We start from the raw sequence: 24,656 nt of genomic DNA, 5'->3' as shown, positions 1-24,656 counted from the left end.
ATTTCAAAAATAAGATTTGTGAAAATTTAATTCTCAAAATAAATGTCCGTATATTCAAACTTAACCTTGGAGTAAGTACAGCGACTTAATGAATTTTAATTTTTCAGTTCTCAGTTACTTCCTCGTTCCAACCTACGAGATTAATGAGTTGATCAGTTATTCTTAAAGTCGTTGTTACTAATAGCGACTGGTCAACTCCCTAAGTAGCTGTTAGTAACAGCGACTGGTCAACTCCCTAATTAGCTGTTAGTAACAGCGACTTATGACTTTTTAAGTCGCTGTTACTCCAAAGCTAGATTTGAATGTACGGATGCTTATTTTAGGAATTAAGTTTTCACAAAGCTTATTTTTGAAATTAAGTTGTTAAATAATCTTATTTTATTCAAATTTTCTTAGTAGTAGTATCACTATGAGTCTATGAGTATGGATTTGGTTTTAAGAAAAATAAATAGGATTAAATGAGACGATCTGACTCTTACCATGATATATAATTTATATATAAGTTAAATAGTTTAATTAATACAAATTATTAGAATATCGATTGAACGTTTATTTTAATTTTTTAAGGTTTAATAATATTTAAACAGAGATCTTCATTAAACGATTTTATTTGAAATATTCTCAAATTTTATTAAAGAGTCCATTTAAATTAATTAAAACGTCAACTTTATAATTAAAATACCAAATTTTTATCCTAAGATATTAAACTCACTAAATTAATAGATTGCGCAATGCGAAAATAGTCCATCGCCAAAGTTGAGTTTGCAATACATGCTTTAGTGCATATTATATTATGCATCATCAAATATATTTCAAAACTATAGTCCTTATACATGATGCATATATCTAGCTATGGATGTAATAATAATTAATTTAACAATATGTTTATTTTTGTTAATTTATGAGGCTAAATAGTTATTTATCCAATATTATTATTTTGATTTTTTCACCAATTAATAAGTCAAAAGGCCAAAGTAATATTCCAATTCACCATACAACTCCAATTAACTTTTGACTTTTTGTTTGTTTGTTAATCAAATTGTCAAAAAATATGTTTTGTAAATAACTTTTAATCCTAATGAATTCTTAGATGGAAAATTTATTTTTAAACCAAAATGAAAATAATGCTTTGTTTCACTTTTTCATATTTCTTTTTTCTTGCTGGTCAATTTTTGTCTAATAAATATTTTTAACCAAACATTTAACACTAGCTTAACAATTAATAAAAAAGTCAATGCTACCAACTAGTCAAACAAGTCAACTGAACCAACAAACTAATTGCCAAACACCCTTTATCTTTTGAAATATCAACTACAATTGAAAAGAAATTGAAACAAAAAATCACAAAAAAAGGTCAAGTTGAATTATAAACATTGAAGCACAAGGTTTAGACCATACAATATCATTCATCACATTCATGCTAACCTTAACATAAACACCACCATCAAAGTAGCAGTACGGATGAAAATGTCGTTCACACTTTTATCGACTTTCATCATGACTTCGTTTCCAAGTTCCGCCTTCGCAGAGTTCTTACCGATATATACGACAGTGTCCCTCAACTTATTCACTGAGCATGAAAGCCAAAAGAGTCCAACACCAAGACCAGAAGTAAGGAGATTGGATGTGCATAGAGTTATGCTTCCACAAGCCATTTTATAAAGGATAGTGAAGATAACAGCAAGTCCAGTTCCTGTAATGCTAGCAGAGAACTGCGTCAATAGTAAAGGTAGTGCAGGACCCGCTTTCTTTATTGAATTCGTCAATGACTTCTGATTCCGGCTCTTGTCCATCATTAGAGATAGAAGCAACTCACAAGCCTGAAAAGAGTTTGTCTTATAAGGATCCCTATCCCCAGCTCCTCGCTTGTTCTTTCTTCTTGAAGATTGCTTTCGTTTTACTTTCTCTGGACTGTAATAAAAGCAAGCAAATGCATCAACATAAATTTACCAATAAGAACTATGTTCATGACATTAATGTAATGTCGGAAAAAAAATCAGAAATAGAATTATAAGAGATTTGGTTAGTTCCTACATTTTGTACCATATCAGTTAGTTAGTTATGATATCTTTTATTTATACATAATTGTATGTTGTGTTGACTAGTAGAAATTATGGAATCTTGCTTTGGTTTTAGTTAGAAACCTACTAGATGGACAAGTATTATAGTTAATTCTACATGTTACTGAAAAAATTTAGTATCCCTTGGGGGTGGTTGGGGGAAGAAGGCAACATAAGCAAAGGTGCCAGCTTGCACTAGACTTGTTCCATACGTGCATGCATGTACTTAGTCGAGTGAGAGAGAACAGTCCAGGTCAGACTTACAGTGAGCAGTTGTAAATTGCAGCAGCAAGGGCAACACACTGTTGAGTCTTGCAACCGAAGTCAATGGTGACTTATCTATCATGATTCAGTTAGAGTTTCCTCACTGTTAGTTGGTTGGTTGGTTCCATATAAAAGTTAGTTTTCTTCTTTTCTTAGCAAAAGGCTTGTACTCTTCTAACAGCCCGTTTGTTAATTGGTACTAAATGCTGGGAATGAGAATGATTGGTAGTGTAAATTTTCATGATATCTATTATGTTATTCTCATGGTAATCAAAGATTGGTCATAAATAAGTTTTTGTGTTCACAATTTTCTAATACCACCTAATACCACATTTTTAAATGGTAATGCATTGGAATGAATTTTGTGAAGAAAATGAGATTGTTGAAGGATAATAATCATGACCATTAAACTTGTCAAGAGATATTCCTACCATAATTACACTAATTTTCCATCACCATTCCTACTCTTTGTACCGATTACCAAACGGGTCGTAAGTGTACTATGTTTGTTACTCATTACTTTCAGTGTTTATAAAGGCTTTTACTATTAGTAAGGCTTGAATAAGGGAATTGTCCTAATCAAGGTAGGTTACATTTACTACTTTAGAAGAATTGTAAGAGTCAACCTAAGCAAGACGGTATGCAACTTTTATAACCCTAGTATCAATTATCAATCTTTGGTATCAAATTTCACCAGTTCCGACAGAGCACGAAACCGGAGAAGATCATTAACGTTAATTATTGTAATTTATAAAGTTTTATCCTTGACTTTAATCTAGTTTGTAAACAACTGACAAAATAAAATTCCAAGAAGATGAAACATTACCTCTTAAGGGGAGCAGCAATCCGGGATTCTACCTTCAAAAGTTCATCCTGCAAATCGATTGTGGCACTCCTGTAAAAACAGAAGTATCTCCACTAGTTCAGAACCATTGCTAGTCACTATGTCAAGTTCGGGATCATATTTAAAGAACAGTCAATTTCAATAGAAAATTTGTTAAGGTGACTCATTCCGGAGAAAATAGCTCGAAAATCAACATTGTGCTATCATTCAGATAACAGAGATAAAAGAATTAATTTAATTTAAAAGACATACGAGTCATAAAATTGAACATGCCCAAACGAAATTATATTGCTTGTTCATTTTGAATAAGATGGTTGACCTATTCCTAAACAAGCCACAGGGTTATTTTTTTGCTTTTGCCCTGCTCAAATAGAATCACGCTAATGTAGACATTTTACAAAATAACAGAAACACACAGATCATATCTCCATCGGAAAATGTATTACACACTCATTATAGTTGATCCCACTTCTAATAACTTCACTTAAAAGCTATGTAAGACATAAATTTAAATCTCAAACTACTAGCTAGCGTCAGAAGAGTTCTCAAAGAAAAAAAAAACACTTGAAAACAATTTCAACATGAAAACAATAATACCAGCAACCAGTGTTGGAATTAGGATAATTTCTAAGTTGAAAACCCATTTTATTCTAAAAGAATCTATGAAAAAAATTAAAGTAACTTGATTGGAAAAGAAAAATGATGGCAGTGTTGATTGTTAGATCAAAAGCGCAAGTACATGGGACCTTCATGTTCCAAATACATAAGCTAACAATTAGGTGGCTTACATAGAAAAGTTGTTAAGCATTTACAATTACTACTGTAACTGAGCGCATATTAGTATTTTACCAACCATTGGCACCAAATGGATCTTTGAAAACATGTAGCACAAAATAATAAAAGAGCAAAAGATTTGAAAACGATGAAATACATACCATCCAAAATTAGGCACAAGCACCTGCTTCCTCCATGCTGAATCCTTCACTTTAAACTCTTCTAAAACAGAAACCATATCCTTCACATCAATCATACTATCCACAATTGGAAGTTTCAAGTCAGATATTGTTGGACAAGGAAGATCGTGAACCAAATCAGAGTTCGCCTCCAAATCATAATAGCTCCCACTTGGGTGAAGCAGATGTGTATTTGGTCCAGATATATTCTTCGACTCAAAATCATTACTAGCCAGGTGCAGCAGGTGCATATTAGCAGCTGTTGCTTTAATGTCCACCAAATCAGGAAACATAGATTCCAGATATTCCTTTTCGAACCCATTTGAATCAGACATCATAAACTCTAACAACTGTTTATGCTTTGACCACAGTTCATCAATACCATAGCTGAAGACGATATGATCTGTTTGCTTATCTGCAACAATACCATGTAAACACAATTATAAATGTCATGTATTCTACAACACCGTACATAACAGAATCTGTTTTCGACAATTGAGATGCTTTCCATTTTAGGCATTTTTCCCGATCATGTAACAAACTTATCAGATATATTACCTCAAGTTTATAGCTATCAGTTTAATTTTGTTCATAACAGGCATCCATATATGTATTCACAATTCAATCGCAGTTAATAACTCTCAACAAATAAATCAGTTTGTTGTGTGTGGCATTGGTCATGGAAATCAAGCAAATGACAAATATATGATTTTCCAGCCAACAAAGTGAAACATACTGAGAAAGCTTTAAATCGAAGGGCAAAGCTTTTAATCTAAACGCAGATCACTGACTGTATCACTTCGTTTTCCAGTTACGGTGGCTTGCGAGGCCATAATTTGAGGGTATTTGTAAGATATGATTCTGACTAAAGACCATCTTAAGTGTCCAACAAAAAATATTAAAAGTTAAGATTGAAGGACACCTCTTTCTTACTACTGGTGTTGGCCAGGAATTTAAAAGGAGTGTCTTTTCAAAGTGTTTTCCAATTTAAAAGTGGACAGTTTAAGAAGAGACTCTTGTTTTACTGTAATTAAATGTGCAAAAGGATCTTATTTTTTATCTTGATTTCTGCTTGTACATTTAAAGATAGATGACCAAGATGCCATCTACAGCTAACAGCTATCACACTCAAGGTCACTGTATATCCCCTTCAAGCATTTCTAGATCCAATTCTCAGAACAGAAATGTCTCCACGGAATTCTCAAATGCAAGAAAGACACTTTTCAATTTCCATACAAATTACAATGACCTACTTACAAGTGGCAGGTTATGTAGCTAGTAGTATTGTTTAGGATAACGAAGTACTGTAATAGCTATCATCCACATCTCCAATCTAGTGTCATACACAACGAACTTTCAGTCCCTTCTTTACTTCTGTTTTGTTAAAATGTGTCACCCAAAATCAGAAATCACCACAAGGCATTAGATGCATAAACAAAACATAGGCTACGAAAAGGACTCTTCAGAAACTCATAGTCACACCCCATGAACGTTATAGAAAATTCGACAGTAGGCAAACCTCGCACATCACTGGGCAGAGGCATTCGTTTGATAGGAGCAGCCCCTGCAAACTGACTGAGTCTATAAACCCCATTCATTGATTTAAACAGATTATCCTGCTCGTATGGCATCAAAGAAAAATTATTTGATCTTGTTAGCTCTTGCCTGGATCCAGAAGTTGGTAAATGTTGAGAAAAATCCTGCACATGAGACAAAGCAACTTAACTTTCCATTTGTAAAAACATAGTTTGATGGAAGATTAAATAGCTGCAATCCCAACTATAACCCTCCCTGTAAAAGACAAACGTAAGGCAATTCAAAAGCATCAGTATCATTACTATATACTCCTATAGTATAACCAACATAAGATTTAAACTTGTGACCTCCAACACACAACTACAAATGATATTATCAGGTACCACATAAGTTGTTATTCATGTATTCCCTCATTTAGTCTATTCCACCCTAACTCCCCTAAGTGTCCCATTCAATTTAGCATACATGTCAATACATTTATTCAAGTTTTATCTAATTTACCTACAACAATAAAACTAGACAGTAATCACAACATTGACAGAGCCTTTAATCCCAAAATATTGGAGATGGCTACATGAACCAATATATCAATTTCAATTGTCGACCACATGGATTATCCTTCTCCATTCATTTTGATTCCTACCATCTCAATTCATAAGTCTAGATCCTTTATATCATTATCCACTCATGTCCTCCAAGTCATCTCCGATATTCCTCGCCCTCTTTTTAAGTCTCCTGAGCTTCAACTTTCTATCTTCCTTACCGGTTCACTAATGCACGTCTTTGCATATGTTCAAACCATCTTAAACGATTCTCTTTCATCTTTTCTTCAATACTTATAACCTACACTTTTTCTTATATCTTCGTTTCGAATTCTAACCTTCAAGATATGCTCACTTATCCATCAAAGCATTTGCATTTACTCTACTCCCATCTTCCTATAATGATCCTTTCTAAAAGCCCAACATTTTAATCCATATAGTAGCACTGATTTAATGGTCGTTCGATTAAACTTGCTCTTTAGTTGTAAGGGCACACCATCAATCACATAATATCCCTATAGTTACTCTTCATTTTTGCCACTCACACTTAATTCTAAAGACGCATTTTGTTAGATGTCCCCACTATTCTGAAATATGGACCCAAGGTATTTAAAACATCCACTTAGAGCTATTCCTTTCTCTTATAGCTTTATAGTGTTTCTCGTTATCTAGTTGTACTAAAGTTACAATCCATGCAATATGTCTTACTTCAACTTAATTTGAAACCTTGTAACTCCAACTCTTGTCTAAAATAATTATGACTTAGAATTTACCCCTTCCCTGGTCTCATCAACCAAAACAACATCGACAAACAACGTGCACCAAGACACATCTCCTTGGTATCAAATCAAACAAGATCTCACTTAACTATTATTTAGAGTAAGAGTAAAATAGAAATTAAAAATGATTGAAATAGTGTAAAAACCAAACAAAAAACTTAAAAAAGAACGGACAGAGTACTGCTTGAAAGTTTCTTTACACCACGAGTGCATTGAAAGGGTGCAAAACTAATTTTTATTCAAAAGCAACATTCAAGCAAAGCTAACTGCCCAAGGGTCATTCCATAAAGAATGGAATTGCACTTATGAACTTGAATATGTACAGCCTTAAACATGATTTTATCATTTATGAAACTATAAAACAAATCCACAATCCTATAGTTTCAATAACTAGTTAAAATTTAATGAAAAATGGTTTAAAATAATTAACTTTTAAATATTTCAATATTTTTTTCATTTTCTAACAAGGACACCATTATATAAATTATTTGTCGCACTGTCACATAATTCATTAATCTCCACGCGAATCGCGAATCGTAAAGGCGAATTTTGGTCGATTTTCGGCTACTTTATTTTGAGCTTATTACGAATTGAAAGGCGAATTTTGGTCGATTTTGGGCCTACTTGATTTTAAGCGAATCACAAATTGAATCGGCGAATTATGCTACACTAGTCTATATAGTCACCCATCTAACCCTCCTCAAACCCCAATTATATCTTCTATGATCGGGATATACTAGAGATGATCGATTTTCGGCTACTTTATTTTGAGAGAATCGTGAATTGAATAGGCGAATTATGCTGCACTGGTCTATATAGTCACCCATCTAACCCTCCTCAAACCCCAATTATATCTTCTATGATCGGGACATACTAGGAATGATCGATTTTGGGCTACTTTATTTTGAGAGAATCGTGAATCAAATAGGCGAATTATGGTACACTGGTCTATATAGACACCAATCTAACCCTCCTCAAACCCCAATTATATCTTCTATGATCGAGACATACTAGGAATGATGACGATGGTGACCATTATATAAAAATCATATCAAAATATAAATAATCTACAATAGAGACTCCTGAATTTGCACATGGCTCCAAACCCTTGACTACAACGATTTAAATCAACAAAAGAATTCATAAGTTCACACTCTAGAAATGTAAACGCGAATTGGTTTAACAACTAAAATTCAAATTCAGCAGAAAGAACAAATTGATTCAACAACTGAAATGCAAACAATAAATAAGAAATTAAAAGATGTAGGGCAAACCTTATAGGATCTGGAAATGGGTTGTTCATGATAAAATACAAGTCCAGGATGATTATGAGTAGACGCCATTAAAGAAAGCAAAACCATATCGAATTTCAGCGAGAATCTGAGATCAGAAACTGAAGAAAGAGTAGTTTCTGATCCCAGAAGTCTCGGATCCTTGTGTTACTACCATTACCATCATTTTTGATATTATTATCTTGCTTCTCAACTTCTGACCTCAAACCTCTTTTTAGTCGGTATTCACCCAAATTTTGTATTGTCATTTTGGGTGGTTACAAATCAATATTTATTTAGCCCACAAAAATTGACAATTTCGGTCAGATGTCTTGCATCATTAATTGACATAAGAGTCTATTGAGATATAACACCCACTAAATTATTAAATTATTAAATTATTAAATAATGTGATTATAATTACAAAAGAAAATAGGAAAATGATATTTACACTGCTATGTTATATATAAAATTTAACAAATTTTCTTTATCATTAGTAATTTTATTTTCTTTTTAAAGATAATCTAATCTAGATTTTGAAAAATAATTAATATTTTATATAATTATTTTAATTTTTCAAAAAAATTATTAAACTAATAAAGTATAATAAAATTTCTATGTTTTCAAAGCAAAAAATAATATTAAATTATATAAATAAAATAAAATATTTTTCTTATATACAGCTTTTAGGGCTGTATATATCATCATTTTAAGATACTTAATTCCTTCGTTTCATATTGGTTACAACATTATAAAAAATGCCACTATTTATTTATCACTCTTAATTTATGATTAGTTTTTAATCTATAAGTTAAAACATAGTCAAGTGAGATTTTGTTTGTTTCGTCTCATTGCAAAGATTATTAATATTAAATTTTTTAAAATTTTGTTATACATAATTAGAAATATTAAGGATTGAATTAGTACATTGGCATGCGTAAAAAAAGCAAATGTTGCAAGTAAATAGAAACGAACGAAGTATAATGAAAGAAAACATGTGTTGTTTCATTCTTTTGATTTAATATTAAAGAGAAAGTGATGCATTTTTAACAACCTAGGATATTGTTTAATAAATGAAGAAATAATTTAAATTGTGTAGACAAATAAAAATGAATTAGATGGTATAAATGGGTTTAAAAGAAACTAATGAGTCCATTTTCAAAAATAAAATTGAAGCAAAATGATATAAACAATCTAAAAAAAATTATGATAAATAAGCGAGAAATAAAGAGATGCAAAGGGAGTAGATAAAAATTAAAGAGAATAATGAGACACTAAATACAAACATTGCAATGTTAGATGAACAGACTAAAATTGAAAAAATATAATACAGATCATCTTTTTAAAATAGTTTATCCTTTTGATATGATTACAGTTTTTATTTATTTTAGTTCCTCTTAAAATATTTATTACAATTTTGCTACCCTTATATTATTATCTCTTTATTTGTCATCTAACTAGTAATTCATATTTTCATCCAAGTACAAATTTATCAACTCTTTAACTCCCTATTAAACAACACTTTTCCGACCATTAACATTATTTAATATGTAGCAATTCTTTAGGAAAAAGGGGTAAAATTAAGATGATCCAAATCATATACTTCTATTAATTTTCTAGAAAATGAAAATGAAATAAAATAAACGACCAGTATATCGGTTTCACAATCCTTAAACATCGCCATCCTTTTCATTTTATCGCCACCCTTTATTTTAATGAATTGACAATATTGCTCTTGGACTATAATAATAATAATAATCCTGGACTATAATAATAATAATAATAATAACAATAATAATAATAATAATAATAATAATAATGATAATAAAAAAAATTTAAAATAATATTAAAAAAAATAATAATAACAACAATAATAATAATAATAATAATTAAAAAAAAAATTGAAGGGGTGAGTCGCACAAAACCTGCGACTCAACCGCGGCTTAGTCGCACGCGACTCACCCCTTTAATATTTTTTATTTTTTATTTTTTATTTTTTAAATTTTTTAAAATATTATTTTTATTATTATTATTATTATTATTATTATTATTATTATTGTTATTTATTTTTTAAATATTATTTTTATTATCATTATTATTATTTTTATTACAATAATAATAATAATAATTATTATTATTATTAAATATTGTTTTTATTATTATTATTATAATGATTATTGCTATTTTAAATCTAGAGGTATTTTCGTCATTCATTAATATAGAGGTGACTATAAAATAAAAAAAATGACGATCTTTCCCATCGATTTTGTGATTTTGTCATTAAGTTTGTGTTTTCTCTCGAAGTGGTGCCTGACATAGCAATTTTCATAGTGCATGTTTTATGTAAATCATTATGGTTTTGTTTTTATTGACTTCATTAGATTGATTTTAACCGATTAATAATTTTTTATTGAAAATTGGTTTACTAATTGAAATTTATTATTCTCTCTATCACTTAGAATTTACACCATAAAATTTAAATATGTGAGATTTTTAAATTACCATGACTTACATAAGGACTAATTATCTCACCCCTTTACCTATAGGATGTCATCAGTGTTGATTATGAGGATTGTTGTTCCTATACGACCTTCCTTTACGTAAAACCACCTTTGACGACTGCACAAATGAACAAATATTACATAGCGCAAAGGGTTTACAATGGGGATCACGTGCCCTTCTAGATACGCAGAGTCGCGACTATAGCACAAGTTTTGTCTCGTTGCACAAGTCTAATCAAGTCTCTGTCGAACACCAAGCCTCGTGGCTTAATTATACCACAATCTCTAAGAAGTGTTTGGTACATGCGATTGAGACTTTGGCCTAAACAAAGTCAGATTTTTATTTGTTAAAAGGAATGAGATTGAAAATAAGATTAAAAAATGAAAAATTCCCAAAAAAATATTTACAGAAGAATAATATTTTAACTTTCATTTTTATATCTTTCATTCAAGTCATTAATATAAGGGAAAATTGTAAACAAACACCTTTTAAAACCCGGTTTTTGTAAAGAAACACCTTTTAAAATTTTTTTTGCAAATAAACACCTTTTAAGACACTTTTTGTTAAATTAGACACCTTAATTGGAATTCCGGTGGGTTTTGTCCAAATTCCGACGTTGACTTTGCGTTTTGACCTCCAAAAACATGCGCGTGTTTGCAATTTCCTTATAATACACGCTCCTTTCTTTTCAACTTCCATAAACACTCCATTTACACCCTCAAATCCCATTTGAAATCATTCTTCTCCTTCTCTCTCTTTGCTTTGAAGTTCAATTTCTAGGGTTTTCAAAGGTTGATGCTTTGATCTTCCATTTATTATGTCTTCTTCTAGTGGTTGTTCTCGTGCCATTGGAAACTCACAACATTGTAGATGCTACTGTGGGTTGCGAATTGCGATAATGAGGTCCTGGACCCCCAAAAATCCTGGGCGTAGGTTCATGGCTTGTAAATTATATGACATTGAAAGTGGAAGAAGGGGTTGCTCGTTCTTCAGGTGGATTGATGCGGATCAAGTAAAGTGGCAAAGGGTAACTATTAATGAGTTGGTGGAGGTGAAGAAGGAATTGATGAATGAATTGATTGTGCTGAGGAGTCGGTTGAGTAGGTCGGTGTATGACAAATCAGACGGTTGGCATGTTGGGAGGTTGAAGGTGCCCAAAAACTGCAGCAAATGTCAATTTTTGGCTCTTTTGGTTGTTTTATTTTTAGGAACTGTATTTAAGATGATGGACTAGTTTGGTTGTTTTGTTGGTTGTTTATGCTTTTGCCTCAATTTCAATATGTACTTTTGAAGTATTCAACCAAACTCATCAGTTGTTTATCTGTTTTCCTCCATTTGTTAATGTAAACTTGTAGTATTGAATCAAATATGTTAGATGTTTTTCTTTTTGTATCCATTTTATACTGTGCAGCTTGCATATCATCCATTTGTTAAGCATTCAACCAATTCTCATAATGCATAATGTCATCCATAACATGAAAATACATATAAAGTCATTGACTAAGCAATAAAAAGTAATAATGTTTAACAAACAAACTTCAGAGCTACTAAATTCAAGTGTGAGATGTTTGAGATGAATCTACTGGTTGTGAGGAGTTGTTGTTGATTTCTTCTTGACTTTGGCTCATTTTTCCCCTTTTCTTCTTTATGGCTTGTTTTGGAACACCATCACTCATTGGCCTTCCCTTTTGTTGAAAGCCCTTGCCATGACATATCTTCTTATCCACTCCATCATGCTCAATATAGGTTTGTTTCTACACTCCCTCGAAACCGAATTAAATGACTCACAACAATTGTTCAACACCATGGCTGACTTGGTGTAACACCCCAGAATTTCCGGCCCCTTAACGAAACCAAAACCGTAAAGGACGGGAGGAAATTCGGGTGTTACATAAAAGAAAAAGGAAAAGAATTTTAAATAAACTTTAATTATTAACTTAAAAAGGTGAGTGAGTGGAAATTTTGGCAGCATCTGCCTTAAAATTGTGCGTCTTTGTAGAAAACAAAAGTTAATTCAAAAACTAATAAAGTAAAGGCACCAATGGCCTATCAAAGCTATGTCACGGCGGAATAATTCGTCGCCGGCTTCTCAAATCAACATGCCAAGCATGGATCGTGGTTCCAGTGTCGACGTTTGCGTTTTAAAAAGACTTAACTCCTCAAAACCATACAGAGTTATAAACTACGCAGCGGAAATACAAATGCACGTGAGAGGGCACAAGGCCTCATAACAAAACATATACAATCAAAATTTACAAAGGATAACAAGAGATACAAAATCGAAAGATAGGGGTAATGACACAAGTTATGCTTCGCGCTCATCACTCTTCCCAAATGCAATGCAATACATAAGAAGCTCCAGTACCTGCTAAGCCAGTCTATAATCCTCCTGCTGCTCGACATTAGACCAAAGGCCAATGCGTCATAGCAGGACAATCATAGAAAGTCATCAACAATTAAACATAAACACAAACACGTACACGTCAGTATCCAGCAACAAGTTATATATATGCAACCAACAATCAATTCAACAAACGAGGGAAGAAGGACACTCCAATGTATAAAAATCTACTCCAACCATTCCTCATTTCTGTGCACTTCTCAATGCCTTCACCATTTTCTATTCCTTCCTTAATTCCACGTATCTTCTTTTGTGACTAGAGGCCACCATATTGGGGTTTGCAAGACCCACATGGCAACACCTCAGCCAAGGACGGTGACGGCCATGCCGGCGCCCAATGGCAAAGTATGATCATACCCCCGTACAGCGACCATATATAGATGATCCATGCCTCCGGGAACTAAACCAACTGGGGTACCAATCCAGTGGAGTCACAGTAATATCCAACTTAATATCTCATCAATAAGGGACTCATTCCCATTCCATCTCATATAATCCAACATTCTACTCTTGCGATATCAGAACTCAATCTCTACCATCTTTACAACTGATTTTCACTTGTAGCACAAACTTAACAGTATTTAAATAGCAAATCATATTCAACCTAGCTCGTATAATATTATCACACAAGGAAAATATATTGAAGATGCATGCAAGAATCAGTTACTGCGTGTACTTACTAATACTTCATAGTTTCAAGACAATGCATATTATCAAAATAAACAATAATGTCTTAAAGAAAATTGCATATAAGGGTTATTACTGCGTGTACGTACCTGTAAGCGTCACTGCACGATCAAGAATCACAAAATCACCCAACTAAGGCTCTACTTTCTCTTAAGAATGGGCACCTATATAAGTTATGAGTAGAACTAATGAATTCCTTTAACTACTTTGCCATACCAAACTAAATACCAAAATAACCGCTATCACCCATTCAACATGAGTTTTCGATTACTCTAACACGCACACAACTCATTCAATACAAGTCAAAATCATTAACATAACACAACATAAGACTTTCCATCTACTAAACCAACAATCAAGTAAGCTTTCACAACAATAAGTGCATTTTATGACAATTTCTATAAACCAATGAGGCTCAAAGTATAAGGCCTCGTCACTATGAAATGTCCTAGGCTACTAGCACTTGTATAACAAGATCAACACTAGCAACATATGATGATATTGATGTTAGTGATAGCCTCACGTTGTGATATCGTTTACTACAATGTACAAGATTACTTATGATGACAAGAAAGCATGAAAAGAAACACTTCCCCAAATAATTCGAAACAAAGATGGCAACAAAGGTTTCTTCTTACTTCAACAATGATAGTGTTCAACTTTAATTATCACGACCATACCACAATCGACTAACAATAATACTCAATAACATAACAGTATCCACCATCATCTTTATAATACAAGTGACAATTACTACCACTTTTGTGACTAATACTCTCAATTATAACAACTATTATCACCTATTCACAATCAAATCATATATTCCAATCTCATACCAATCTATTCAAGTTTAAGGTGGTAACAATGAAAAAGAAACAAGTTATTCAGATAAATCATGAAACTAAGTTTACGCAACTTACGACAACGATTCACAGAATCAACAATGTCAATCACTATTAACAACAATGACACCATGTCATTAAACAAACAATAACCACACGACAACTAACAAATACTACTAATCATTTACAACCACCACAATCACTATCATAGTCAGCTACAATCATCACCATTACTAATTATCATAACAATAACCAATCGACTAAGTCTCAAAACAACTTTAAAGGTTATTAAATAATTCATCACAAATTATTCATCACACCACCAAAATATAGCATAAATCCACATTATTAGTAATTTAATCTCTAAATCCCAAATCCTAGTCATTTCATGTTCAAAAATAACACTTTAATTTACTACCCATTAAGACTCAAAGAAACTAATACAAAATCAACACACAACCCATAATTTCAATTCAACTTTCAAGTCATGAACATGTTCAATTCATCGAACACTCTTACCCACAAAAGATTCAATGAAAATAATACAAGTTCAACACTTTTCATCCACATTTCAAAAACCCAATTCATAAGTACATTCAAATCATCAATCAAATTCTCACCCACAACAAGATTCAATGACAATCATACAAATTAACACTCAACTCATAAACTTAGTAAAATTCTAATTATATACTAGGAAAATTACTTAGAGTGAGCTTGAGAGGCTTACAATGGGTGAGACTAGGAAATGGGTCAAGAGGTTGGTGGTTCTTGTGGTGGTGGCGTGGCTCAAGACACGGTGGTGGAGGGGGAAGGCTGCACGGATCCAAAGAGGAGACCCCGCCTGCTGTGGCGTGTTTCAGCCGCCTGCTGCTGGGCGTGCTTGCAGCCGCCTGCTGCTGGGCTGCCGTGGGAGTGAGGCGAGGCTCCGGTGTGGTGTTTTCGTGGGCGGCTGGGCTGCTTCTGTTTGCGAGAAGAAACGCAGCCCCTGGCTGCTGCTGCGTGCGAGAAGAAACGCAGCCCCTGGCTGCTGCTGCGTGCGAGAAGAAACGGCCGCTGCTGCTGGTGGTCGTGACTGCTGGCGGCACAGCAAGGGAAAGGGAGAAAGAAAGAGAAGAGGGAGGAAGGAAAAAGGGGAAAGACGGCTAGCTTTAGTGATTAGGGTTTCATGGGCTTTTTATACTCGTTGCTATTATCATTATTGTTTATTATTATTATTATTATTATTATTATTGTTATTATATTTATTTATTTATTTATTTATTTTTCATCTCGATTTGTTTTCTTACGAGACCCAACTAAGAGACTCACCTTCGAGGGCTCACACATTTTAATAAAATAATCATTTTGATTCGAACTTCTTTATTTAAGAAATCGTAACTATATTTTTGATATATATATATAAATTAACATTTAAATTTACGTATGCAAGAAATTTATTAAAACTAATTTCAGAAATAATTAAATATAATCGTAAAATCTTTAAAAACTATTAAAATATTAAATAATTACGTCATTAAAATCTCAGGGTGTTACAGACTACCTCCCTTAAAAGGAGTTTCGTCCCCGAAACTAGCGCAACCAAGTGCCAAATTGTGAAAATTTATATTTCTAATAGCTCAAGGAGGCGTCTTAACGATTTTAAGCCTAAGGAATTAACTCAAAGATCGTGACCTTATTGACACTATTATACACACTCTATTCAAATATTCATGCATATTTCGTTTCGACCATTCATAATCATTTAAATTAACTCAACACCCAATCAAAACATGTAAATGTCACACAATTAACCTAACACAATCAATCAAAAGCATGTAAATATCACACCGATTGATTCACACAATCATCAAAGCGTGTACATATCACATAGATAGGTTCAAACAATCAATCCAAAGCATATAAGTTTGTAATAGGTTGTTATCATAGAGACAAAAATGCGTGGAAACGCAGGAGAAAACGCGTGTAAACGCGCGAAATTCTATCGCGTTCTACCCCCCTTAAAACTTAGTTACGACCCCGTAACTCACTAACCTCGAAACATGTGCAAGGATAGAGTGGTTAGACCATGGAACTTTAGTTATTTCATATCTTCGATCTCAATACTACATATCCTAGTATTTGGGTCTCAATATGTTCTATTAGTAAGACAACTCTTCTTAATGTTTACAAAAATAACAGATCTAGCAGATGTGGCTTTTAAAAAAAATATATCACTTGAGTTCGTAACAACACGAAACGTCCTGTTATCTAATGTAATTCTTCAAACGACTTTTTCAATTCTACGTGACCATCTAAGGTCGACTTTGTGATAATCTTGTAATGTACAGAAGGTTTAACTATTATAATTTGATTCATGAATGGGGGTAAAATATCAAAACAACAAAGTCCTAAAAGTAAAGTGCACGAAGTTGCTCAACACTTAACTCGTATTATAATTAGACACCCTAGACCTGAGGATACTTGAATCTTACCAGACTGGTAGGTTATCAACTCCCAAATCGATTCACTGCTTATTTTACTTATCATAACATAATCCTAGCCCTTTACTTAACATGAAATCCTCTTTTCATTAATCATATATGGTCAAATCATTTTATAACATTCTAAATCATGCATCAAGACTTGATTAATAGATTAACAATTCGAATTAATAACTCATAACATCATACATGTTTCAAGTATATAATCCAATTATATATGACACATATTAGCAAGAGACTGTAGTTAATAATCATACATTCACAGCCACGATACTAATACACATATCATAGTTGTTCAATAATAAAACCATTATGCATCAAAATTTCAAATTCTAATTATGACAATGTGAGGATGACTTAGAATTATGAAGGGCAATGCCAAAGGTTACCAATATTTTTCAGCTATTCTCTTACCATACATATGTTGAAAGTATAGAATTTATATCAATTAAGATCATGAACTTATATATGACTAAAGTAATGCATCATGTACGTATATAACGACGGTGCTAATGGTACTAACAGGGTAATAATAGTAGCGATGCTCAACAAAGATGACATCTTATGTATACATAAAAAAAAATGCAAGATGAAAAAAAAATAACCGATGAGCACACCTACATCACCGCAAATTCCAATATGAATAGCAAAACAGTCATGTATCATACAATTTGATAAGGTTGTGATACCAACGCTAATTTCACGATGTCCAACCTACATCATAACATTTTCATCACAATACTACCTCTAACTATAAGACCGTTATCGCAACCATATGACTACTACATTAATAATTCTAACACTATACTAAAGTACCACGACACAATCCAACCAATTAACGCAACATTTGAAATTTTGCATTACAATTATTCCTTCGCAAACAAGTGGAATTCAATCACCCTTCAACGTAAAACGCGAAACTTAGAACTAACAACTATAACATAATCGTTTGTATTAAAACACGTCAAAGTTTCAACACTCTTTTCATCAAATGTTTATTACGATCCAATGATTTAGTACCATCAAATTAAAACTCTTCTTAACACAAGTGCGAATATTATTTAACTCTCTTTATCGCATAATAATGATTGCGTATAATAATCGTTTTAAGACATAACCCATTATCTCGATTCATCTCTCAAATTATAATTATTCGCATATTCGTTGTCGTTTCTTCAATGTTTAGGTTTAAAACACCTCTTGACTTTTATTAGGACCACATTATCTTTAGTAACTCTCCAACTTATCACATCAATCATTATTAAACAATAACTTGCGTAAAGTCAGCTTCATTTAGAATCTCATCTAGGTCTTATCATTTCAATACACTGGCTATTAAATTGGCGATCAATGAGAAATTCTAAAAGACTTCAAACATTTAACTATATCTTACGTGCACAAGGACGCTTATTCCACCTCATCATCAGGTTATTTTATTCTTATGTCTTGTAATAGCCCCGAAGGCCATGAGGAAAACAAATTATAATATCACTGATTCCTTTTTAATTTCAAATATCATTTTATCCAGTTAACGCTTTAAAACCGTCACGGTTCTTCTTCACATTATCATCTGATTAAAATATTCATTACTCTATATAAGCATTTAATAAGACAAAATGTCTTAACTCAATAGTGCTCCCTTGAATCAATCCTTAGGCCCTTAACATGAAAATTTGTTTACGATGATTATTCTTTAACTATCCACTTTAATATGAAGTTATCGACTTATGTATGAATGATATATCATGTCTCAACGAAATACAGAACTCAAAGGACTTGCGAACAATAATTTTCTCCTTTGATACTCAAACTCATATGTCTTCAAAAAAAAAAAAAAAAAATCACCCTTATTTTATCCAAGGAATCCCTTTAAATAGAGATTTAAAGGTTGTTAGCCTTCGACAAACATGAAATATTATATTCATTATGATGAGAGTTGAATGCTTACAAAAATTAAAATCAATGACAGAGGACCTTTATAGTATATAATTCATCAAAATATATATAAAGTGTTTACTAAGACTGATAGGTTGACTATCGTTTTCACTCTCAACTGATTCTCAAGGTCTCACTACAAGCATAATATGTTGGGTTTAGAACTAACGAATATATGTTACATAAACCAATTTAAAGCATCAGTCTCAATCACTGTATGAGACTAAAAACGTTTATTGGTAGACACATTTATGCCACACTAAAACTCAACACCAATGTTACTATAGCTAGTTACAAAGGTCGAGAGCCTCAATCTAGTAAGAATTATAACTTCAAATAGAAATATTAAAGCGATTCTAGTATGAACAACAATACTAACGTGATAATTTGGTTCAGCTAATATAGCATTATCTTTAAACACTTAGCGGCGTTGAAAACAATCTCTTAACTTCAACTCAGCACTATATAAAGAATATATCAATAATACTCTTATAGATCATGGTTCGAAATTGAGGATTGAATTCTCAAACTATAAACTCTTAACGTGCTCTCGAACTTCTGCTTATATTAATATGTAGGTTTTAACGCATCTATACTTTAGCTATGACCGCATTATTATCATCAACTGGTGATTAAAAATTTATTTACAAGGTATCGCATACAAGACCCTTTTCTTTCATTTACAATACATCAAATTCTTATTACCCTTTAGCTCTTATGCTTATTCTAGTTCAAACTACCTATGCTCATACATGCACAGTCATTCAACATATTCAAGAGAATTATGATCACCACCTTCTATGTTATGATATGATGGACGAATGCACCCAACAAAGGAAATGCTCAAGCAGATAATAATTAGTGGGTTCATGTATAGAATTAATATCAAAACTACTAAGCTTTATGAAAGCAATTAACATGAACAAATACTCAAACACATAAGGCTAAATTTCATATAATCATCACGAGCAAGAGGAAGTTCCCGATGCAACCAACTTCTCTAGAATTTCTTCATTCATACTTCACATCTTCATAATGACTACTTATAATACAACTCATGAGTTGAAACAAATACTCAAAAATTTCATTATTTCTTGATAATACATCATTCAATTCTACTGATTTGTTAAATCATGTCATCATTCAACCAACATCATAATTATTATTTATAATAACACACATGAAAATGAATCTCATTACAAGCTAAACAAACTATATATTGATCTATGCACGTGCAATGGCAATCATTATGCATTATGTAATATATGCACCTATCCCATGTCTACCCAAATCTCACGAATAACTTCTAACTTCAAGAAATTTCTCAACAAATTGGAAGACACAAAACGTCGAAAATAGGGACCACTGGCTCTGGTAACCACCTGTAACACCCCAGAATTTCCGGCCCCTTAACGAAACCAAAACCGTAAAGGACGGGAGGAAATTCGGGTGTTACATAAAAGAAAAAGGAAAAGAATTTTAAATAAACTTTAATTATTAACTTAAAAAGGTGAGTGAGTGGAAATTTTGGCAGCATCTGCCTTAAAATTGTGCGTCTTTGTAGAAAACAAAAGTTAATTCAAAAACTAATAAAGTAAAGGCACCAATGGCCTATCAAAGCTATGTCACGGCGGAATAATTCGTCGCCGGCTTCTCAAATCAACATGCCAAGCATGGATCGTGGTTCCAGTGTCGACGTTTGCGTTTTAAAAAGACTTAACTCCTCAAAACCATACAGAGTTATAAACTACGCAGCGGAAATACAAATGCACGTGAGAGGGCACAAGGCCTCATAACAAAACATATACAATCAAAATTTACAAAGGATAACAAGAGATACAAAATCGAAAGATAGGGGTAATGACACAAGTTATGCTTCGCGCTCATCACTCTTCCCAAATGCAATGCAATACATAAGAAGCTCCAGTACCTGCTAAGCCAGTCTATAATCCTCCTGCTGCTCGACATTAGACCAAAGGCCAATGCGTCATAGCAGGACAATCATAGAAAGTCATCAACAATTAAACATAAACACAAACACGTACACGTCAGTATCCAGCAACAAGTTATATATATGCAACCAACAATCAATTCAACAAACGAGGGAAGAAGGACACTCCAATGTATAAAAATCTACTCCAACCATTCCTCATTTCTGTGCACTTCTCAATGCCTTCACCATTTTCTATTCCTTCCTTAATTCCACGTATCTTCTTTTGTGACTAGAGGCCACCATATTGGGGTTTGCAAGACCCACATGGCAACACCTCAGCCAAGGACGGTGACGGCCATGCCGGCGCCCAATGGCAAAGTATGATCATACCCCCGTACAGCGACCATATATAGATGATCCATGCCTCCGGGAACTAAACCAACTGGGGTACCAATCCAGTGGAGTCACAGTAATATCCAACTTAATATCTCATCAATAAGGGACTCATTCCCATTCCATCTCATATAATCCAACATTCTACTCTTGCGATATCAGAACTCAATCTCTACCATCTTTACAACTGATTTTCACTTGTAGCACAAACTTAACAGTATTTAAATAGCAAATCATATTCAACCTAGCTCGTATAATATTATCACACAAGGAAAATATATTGAAGATGCATGCAAGAATCAGTTACTGCGTGTACTTACTAATACTTCATAGTTTCAAGACAATGCATATTATCAAAATAAACAATAATGTCTTAAAGAAAATTGCATATAAGGGTTATTACTGCGTGTACGTACCTGTAAGCGTCACTGCACGATCAAGAATCACAAAATCACCCAACTAAGGCTCTACTTTCTCTTAAGAATGGGCACCTATATAAGTTATGAGTAGAACTAATGAATTCCTTTAACTACTTTGCCATACCAAACTAAATACCAAAATAACCGCTATCACCCATTCAACATGAGTTTTCGATTACTCTAACACGCACACAACTCATTCAATACAAGTCAAAATCATTAACATAACACAACATAAGACTTTCCATCTACTAAACCAACAATCAAGTAAGCTTTCACAACAATAAGTGCATTTTATGACAATTTCTATAAACCAATGAGGCTCAAAGTATAAGGCCTCGTCACTATGAAATGTCCTAGGCTACTAGCACTTGTATAACAAGATCAACACTAGCAACATATGATGATATTGATGTTAGTGATAGCCTCACGTTGTGATATCGTTTACTACAATGTACAAGATTACTTATGATGACAAGAAAGCATGAAAAGAAACACTTCCCCAAATAATTCGAAACAAAGATGGCAACAAAGGTTTCTTCTTACTTCAACAATGATAGTGTTCAACTTTAATTATCACGACCATACCACAATCGACTAACAATAATACTCAATAACATAACAGTATCCACCATCATCTTTATAATACAAGTGACAATTACTACCACTTTTGTGACTAATACTCTCAATTATAACAACTATTATCACCTATTCACAATCAAATCATATATTCCAATCTCATACCAATCTATTCAAGTTTAAGGTGGTAACAATGAAAAAGAAACAAGTTATTCAGATAAATCATGAAACTAAGTTTACGCAACTTACGACAACGATTCACAGAATCAACAATGTCAATCACTATTAACAACAATGACACCATGTCATTAAACAAACAATAACCACACGACAACTAACAAATACTACTAATCATTTACAACCACCACAATCACTATCATAGTCAGCTACAATCATCACCATTACTAATTATCATAACAATAACCAATCGACTAAGTCTCAAAACAACTTTAAAGGTTATTAAATAATTCATCACAAATTATTCATCACACCACCAAAATATAGCATAAATCCACATTATTAGTAATTTAATCTCTAAATCCCAAATCCTAGTCATTTCATGTTCAAAAATAACACTTTAATTTACTACCCATTAAGACTCAAAGAAACTAATACAAAATCAACACACAACCCATAATTTCAATTCAACTTTCAAGTCATGAACATGTTCAATTCATCGAACACTCTTACCCACAAAAGATTCAATGAAAATAATACAAGTTCAACACTTTTCATCCACATTTCAAAAACCCAATTCATAAGTACATTCAAATCATCAATCAAATTCTCACCCACAACAAGATTCAATGACAATCATACAAATTAACACTCAACTCATAAACTTAGTAAAATTCTAATTATATACTAGGAAAATTACTTAGAGTGAGCTTGAGAGGCTTACAATGGGTGAGACTAGGAAATGGGTCAAGAGGTTGGTGGTTCTTGTGGTGGTGGCGTGGCTCAAGACACGGTGGTGGAGGGGGAAGGCTGCACGGATCCAAAGAGGAGACCCCGCCTGCTGTGGCGTGTTTCAGCCGCCTGCTGCTGGGCGTGCTTGCAGCCGCCTGCTGCTGGGCTGCCGTGGGAGTGAGGCGAGGCTCCGGTGTGGTGTTTTCGTGGGCGGCTGGGCTGCTTCTGTTTGCGAGAAGAAACGCAGCCCCTGGCTGCTGCTGCGTGCGAGAAGAAACGCAGCCCCTGGCTGCTGCTGCGTGCGAGAAGAAACGGCCGCTGCTGCTGGTGGTCGTGACTGCTGGCGGCACAGCAAGGGAAAGGGAGAAAGAAAGAGAAGAGGGAGGAAGGAAAAAGGGGAAAGACGGCTAGCTTTAGTGATTAGGGTTTCATGGGCTTTTTATACTCGTTGCTATTATCATTATTGTTTATTATTATTATTATTATTATTATTATTGTTATTATATTTATTTATTTATTTATTTATTTTTCATCTCGATTTGTTTTCTTACGAGACCCAACTAAGAGACTCACCTTCGAGGGCTCACACATTTTAATAAAATAATCATTTTGATTCGAACTTCTTTATTTAAGAAATCGTAACTATATTTTTGATATATATATATAAATTAACATTTAAATTTACGTATGCAAGAAATTTATTAAAACTAATTTCAGAAATAATTAAATATAATCGTAAAATCTTTAAAAACTATTAAAATATTAAATAATTACGTCATTAAAATCTCAGGGTGTTACACTTGGACTTGGGGTTGAAAGCATGCCTACTCCACCTTTGAACAGGGATGTTGTCTAAATACTTGAAAGCATCATTAGACAACATCTTAATGGCTTGCATTTGTTCATTGAATTTGTCCTGCATTATTTAAGTGTGTTCATTGATTATTTAAGCAACAATACACTAAAATTGCCTTATTTAAACAAGAGAAGAGTTTATAATATTGCCTTGGTCCCTGCCCTTGCTGCTTGCCAAAACAAAGATTTAAAAGCCGTTCCTGCAAAATTGAGTTTGAAGTTGGCCCATATATGTCTGCAACAATACCTTATATCTGCATTTGGCACTACTTTGGAGAATGCATCCAGTAGTCCCTGTTTCACAAAAAATGTGTTAAAATATTTAATGGAATACTTGAAATGGAGCATAAAAGAGCCAGGGTATTGTACCTTTTGCCTGTCAGACATGAAGGTTAGCTGCTCATTTTCATGGACCCAAGTGATGTGTTCAGTAACACTACCAAGATCTTTCGTCAACAGATCAAGAAAC

At 33.1% G+C, this 24,656-nt stretch overlaps 2 protein-coding genes and 1 long non-coding RNA gene across 3 annotated transcripts; 1 reads left to right on the top strand and 2 right to left on the bottom strand.

Annotated features, from left to right (window-relative positions):
* Positions 1–1,262: 1,262 nt before the first annotated feature.
* Positions 1,263–8,506, bottom strand: LOC130814025 (uncharacterized). The gene is made up of 5 exons (XM_057679997.1): positions 8,253–8,506; positions 5,641–5,821; positions 4,104–4,536; positions 3,151–3,219; positions 1,263–1,911 (listed from the first exon to the last, which is right to left on the bottom strand). Exons 1-5 carry the CDS (start codon positions 8,337–8,339, stop codon positions 1,416–1,418), a joined length of 1,266 nt encoding a protein of 421 aa, XP_057535980.1. The 5' UTR covers positions 8,340–8,506; the 3' UTR covers positions 1,263–1,415.
* Positions 8,507–11,568: 3,062 nt separating this feature from the next.
* Positions 11,569–11,985, top strand: LOC130813629 (uncharacterized). The gene is made up of 2 exons (XM_057679465.1): positions 11,569–11,878; positions 11,960–11,985. Exons 1-2 carry the CDS (start codon positions 11,569–11,571, stop codon positions 11,983–11,985), a joined length of 336 nt encoding a protein of 111 aa, XP_057535448.1.
* A 192-nt stretch (positions 11,986–12,177) lies between these two features.
* LOC130814024 (uncharacterized) lies at positions 12,178–24,114 on the bottom strand. The gene is made up of 5 exons (XR_009042274.1): positions 23,325–24,114; positions 21,842–21,916; positions 15,412–21,056; positions 13,929–14,003; positions 12,178–13,143 (listed from the first exon to the last, which is right to left on the bottom strand). It is a non-coding gene; the product is annotated as an uncharacterized LOC130814024 (long non-coding RNA).
* Positions 24,115–24,656: the final 542 nt, after the last annotated feature.

The sequence above is a fragment of the Amaranthus tricolor genome, chromosome 5 (genome assembly GCF_026212465.1).
Source record: "Amaranthus tricolor cultivar Red isolate AtriRed21 chromosome 5, ASM2621246v1, whole genome shotgun sequence".
NCBI classification, from domain to species: Eukaryota; Viridiplantae; Streptophyta; class Magnoliopsida; order Caryophyllales; family Amaranthaceae; genus Amaranthus; species Amaranthus tricolor.
This window is presented reverse-complemented; position numbering and strand designations above follow the sequence as displayed.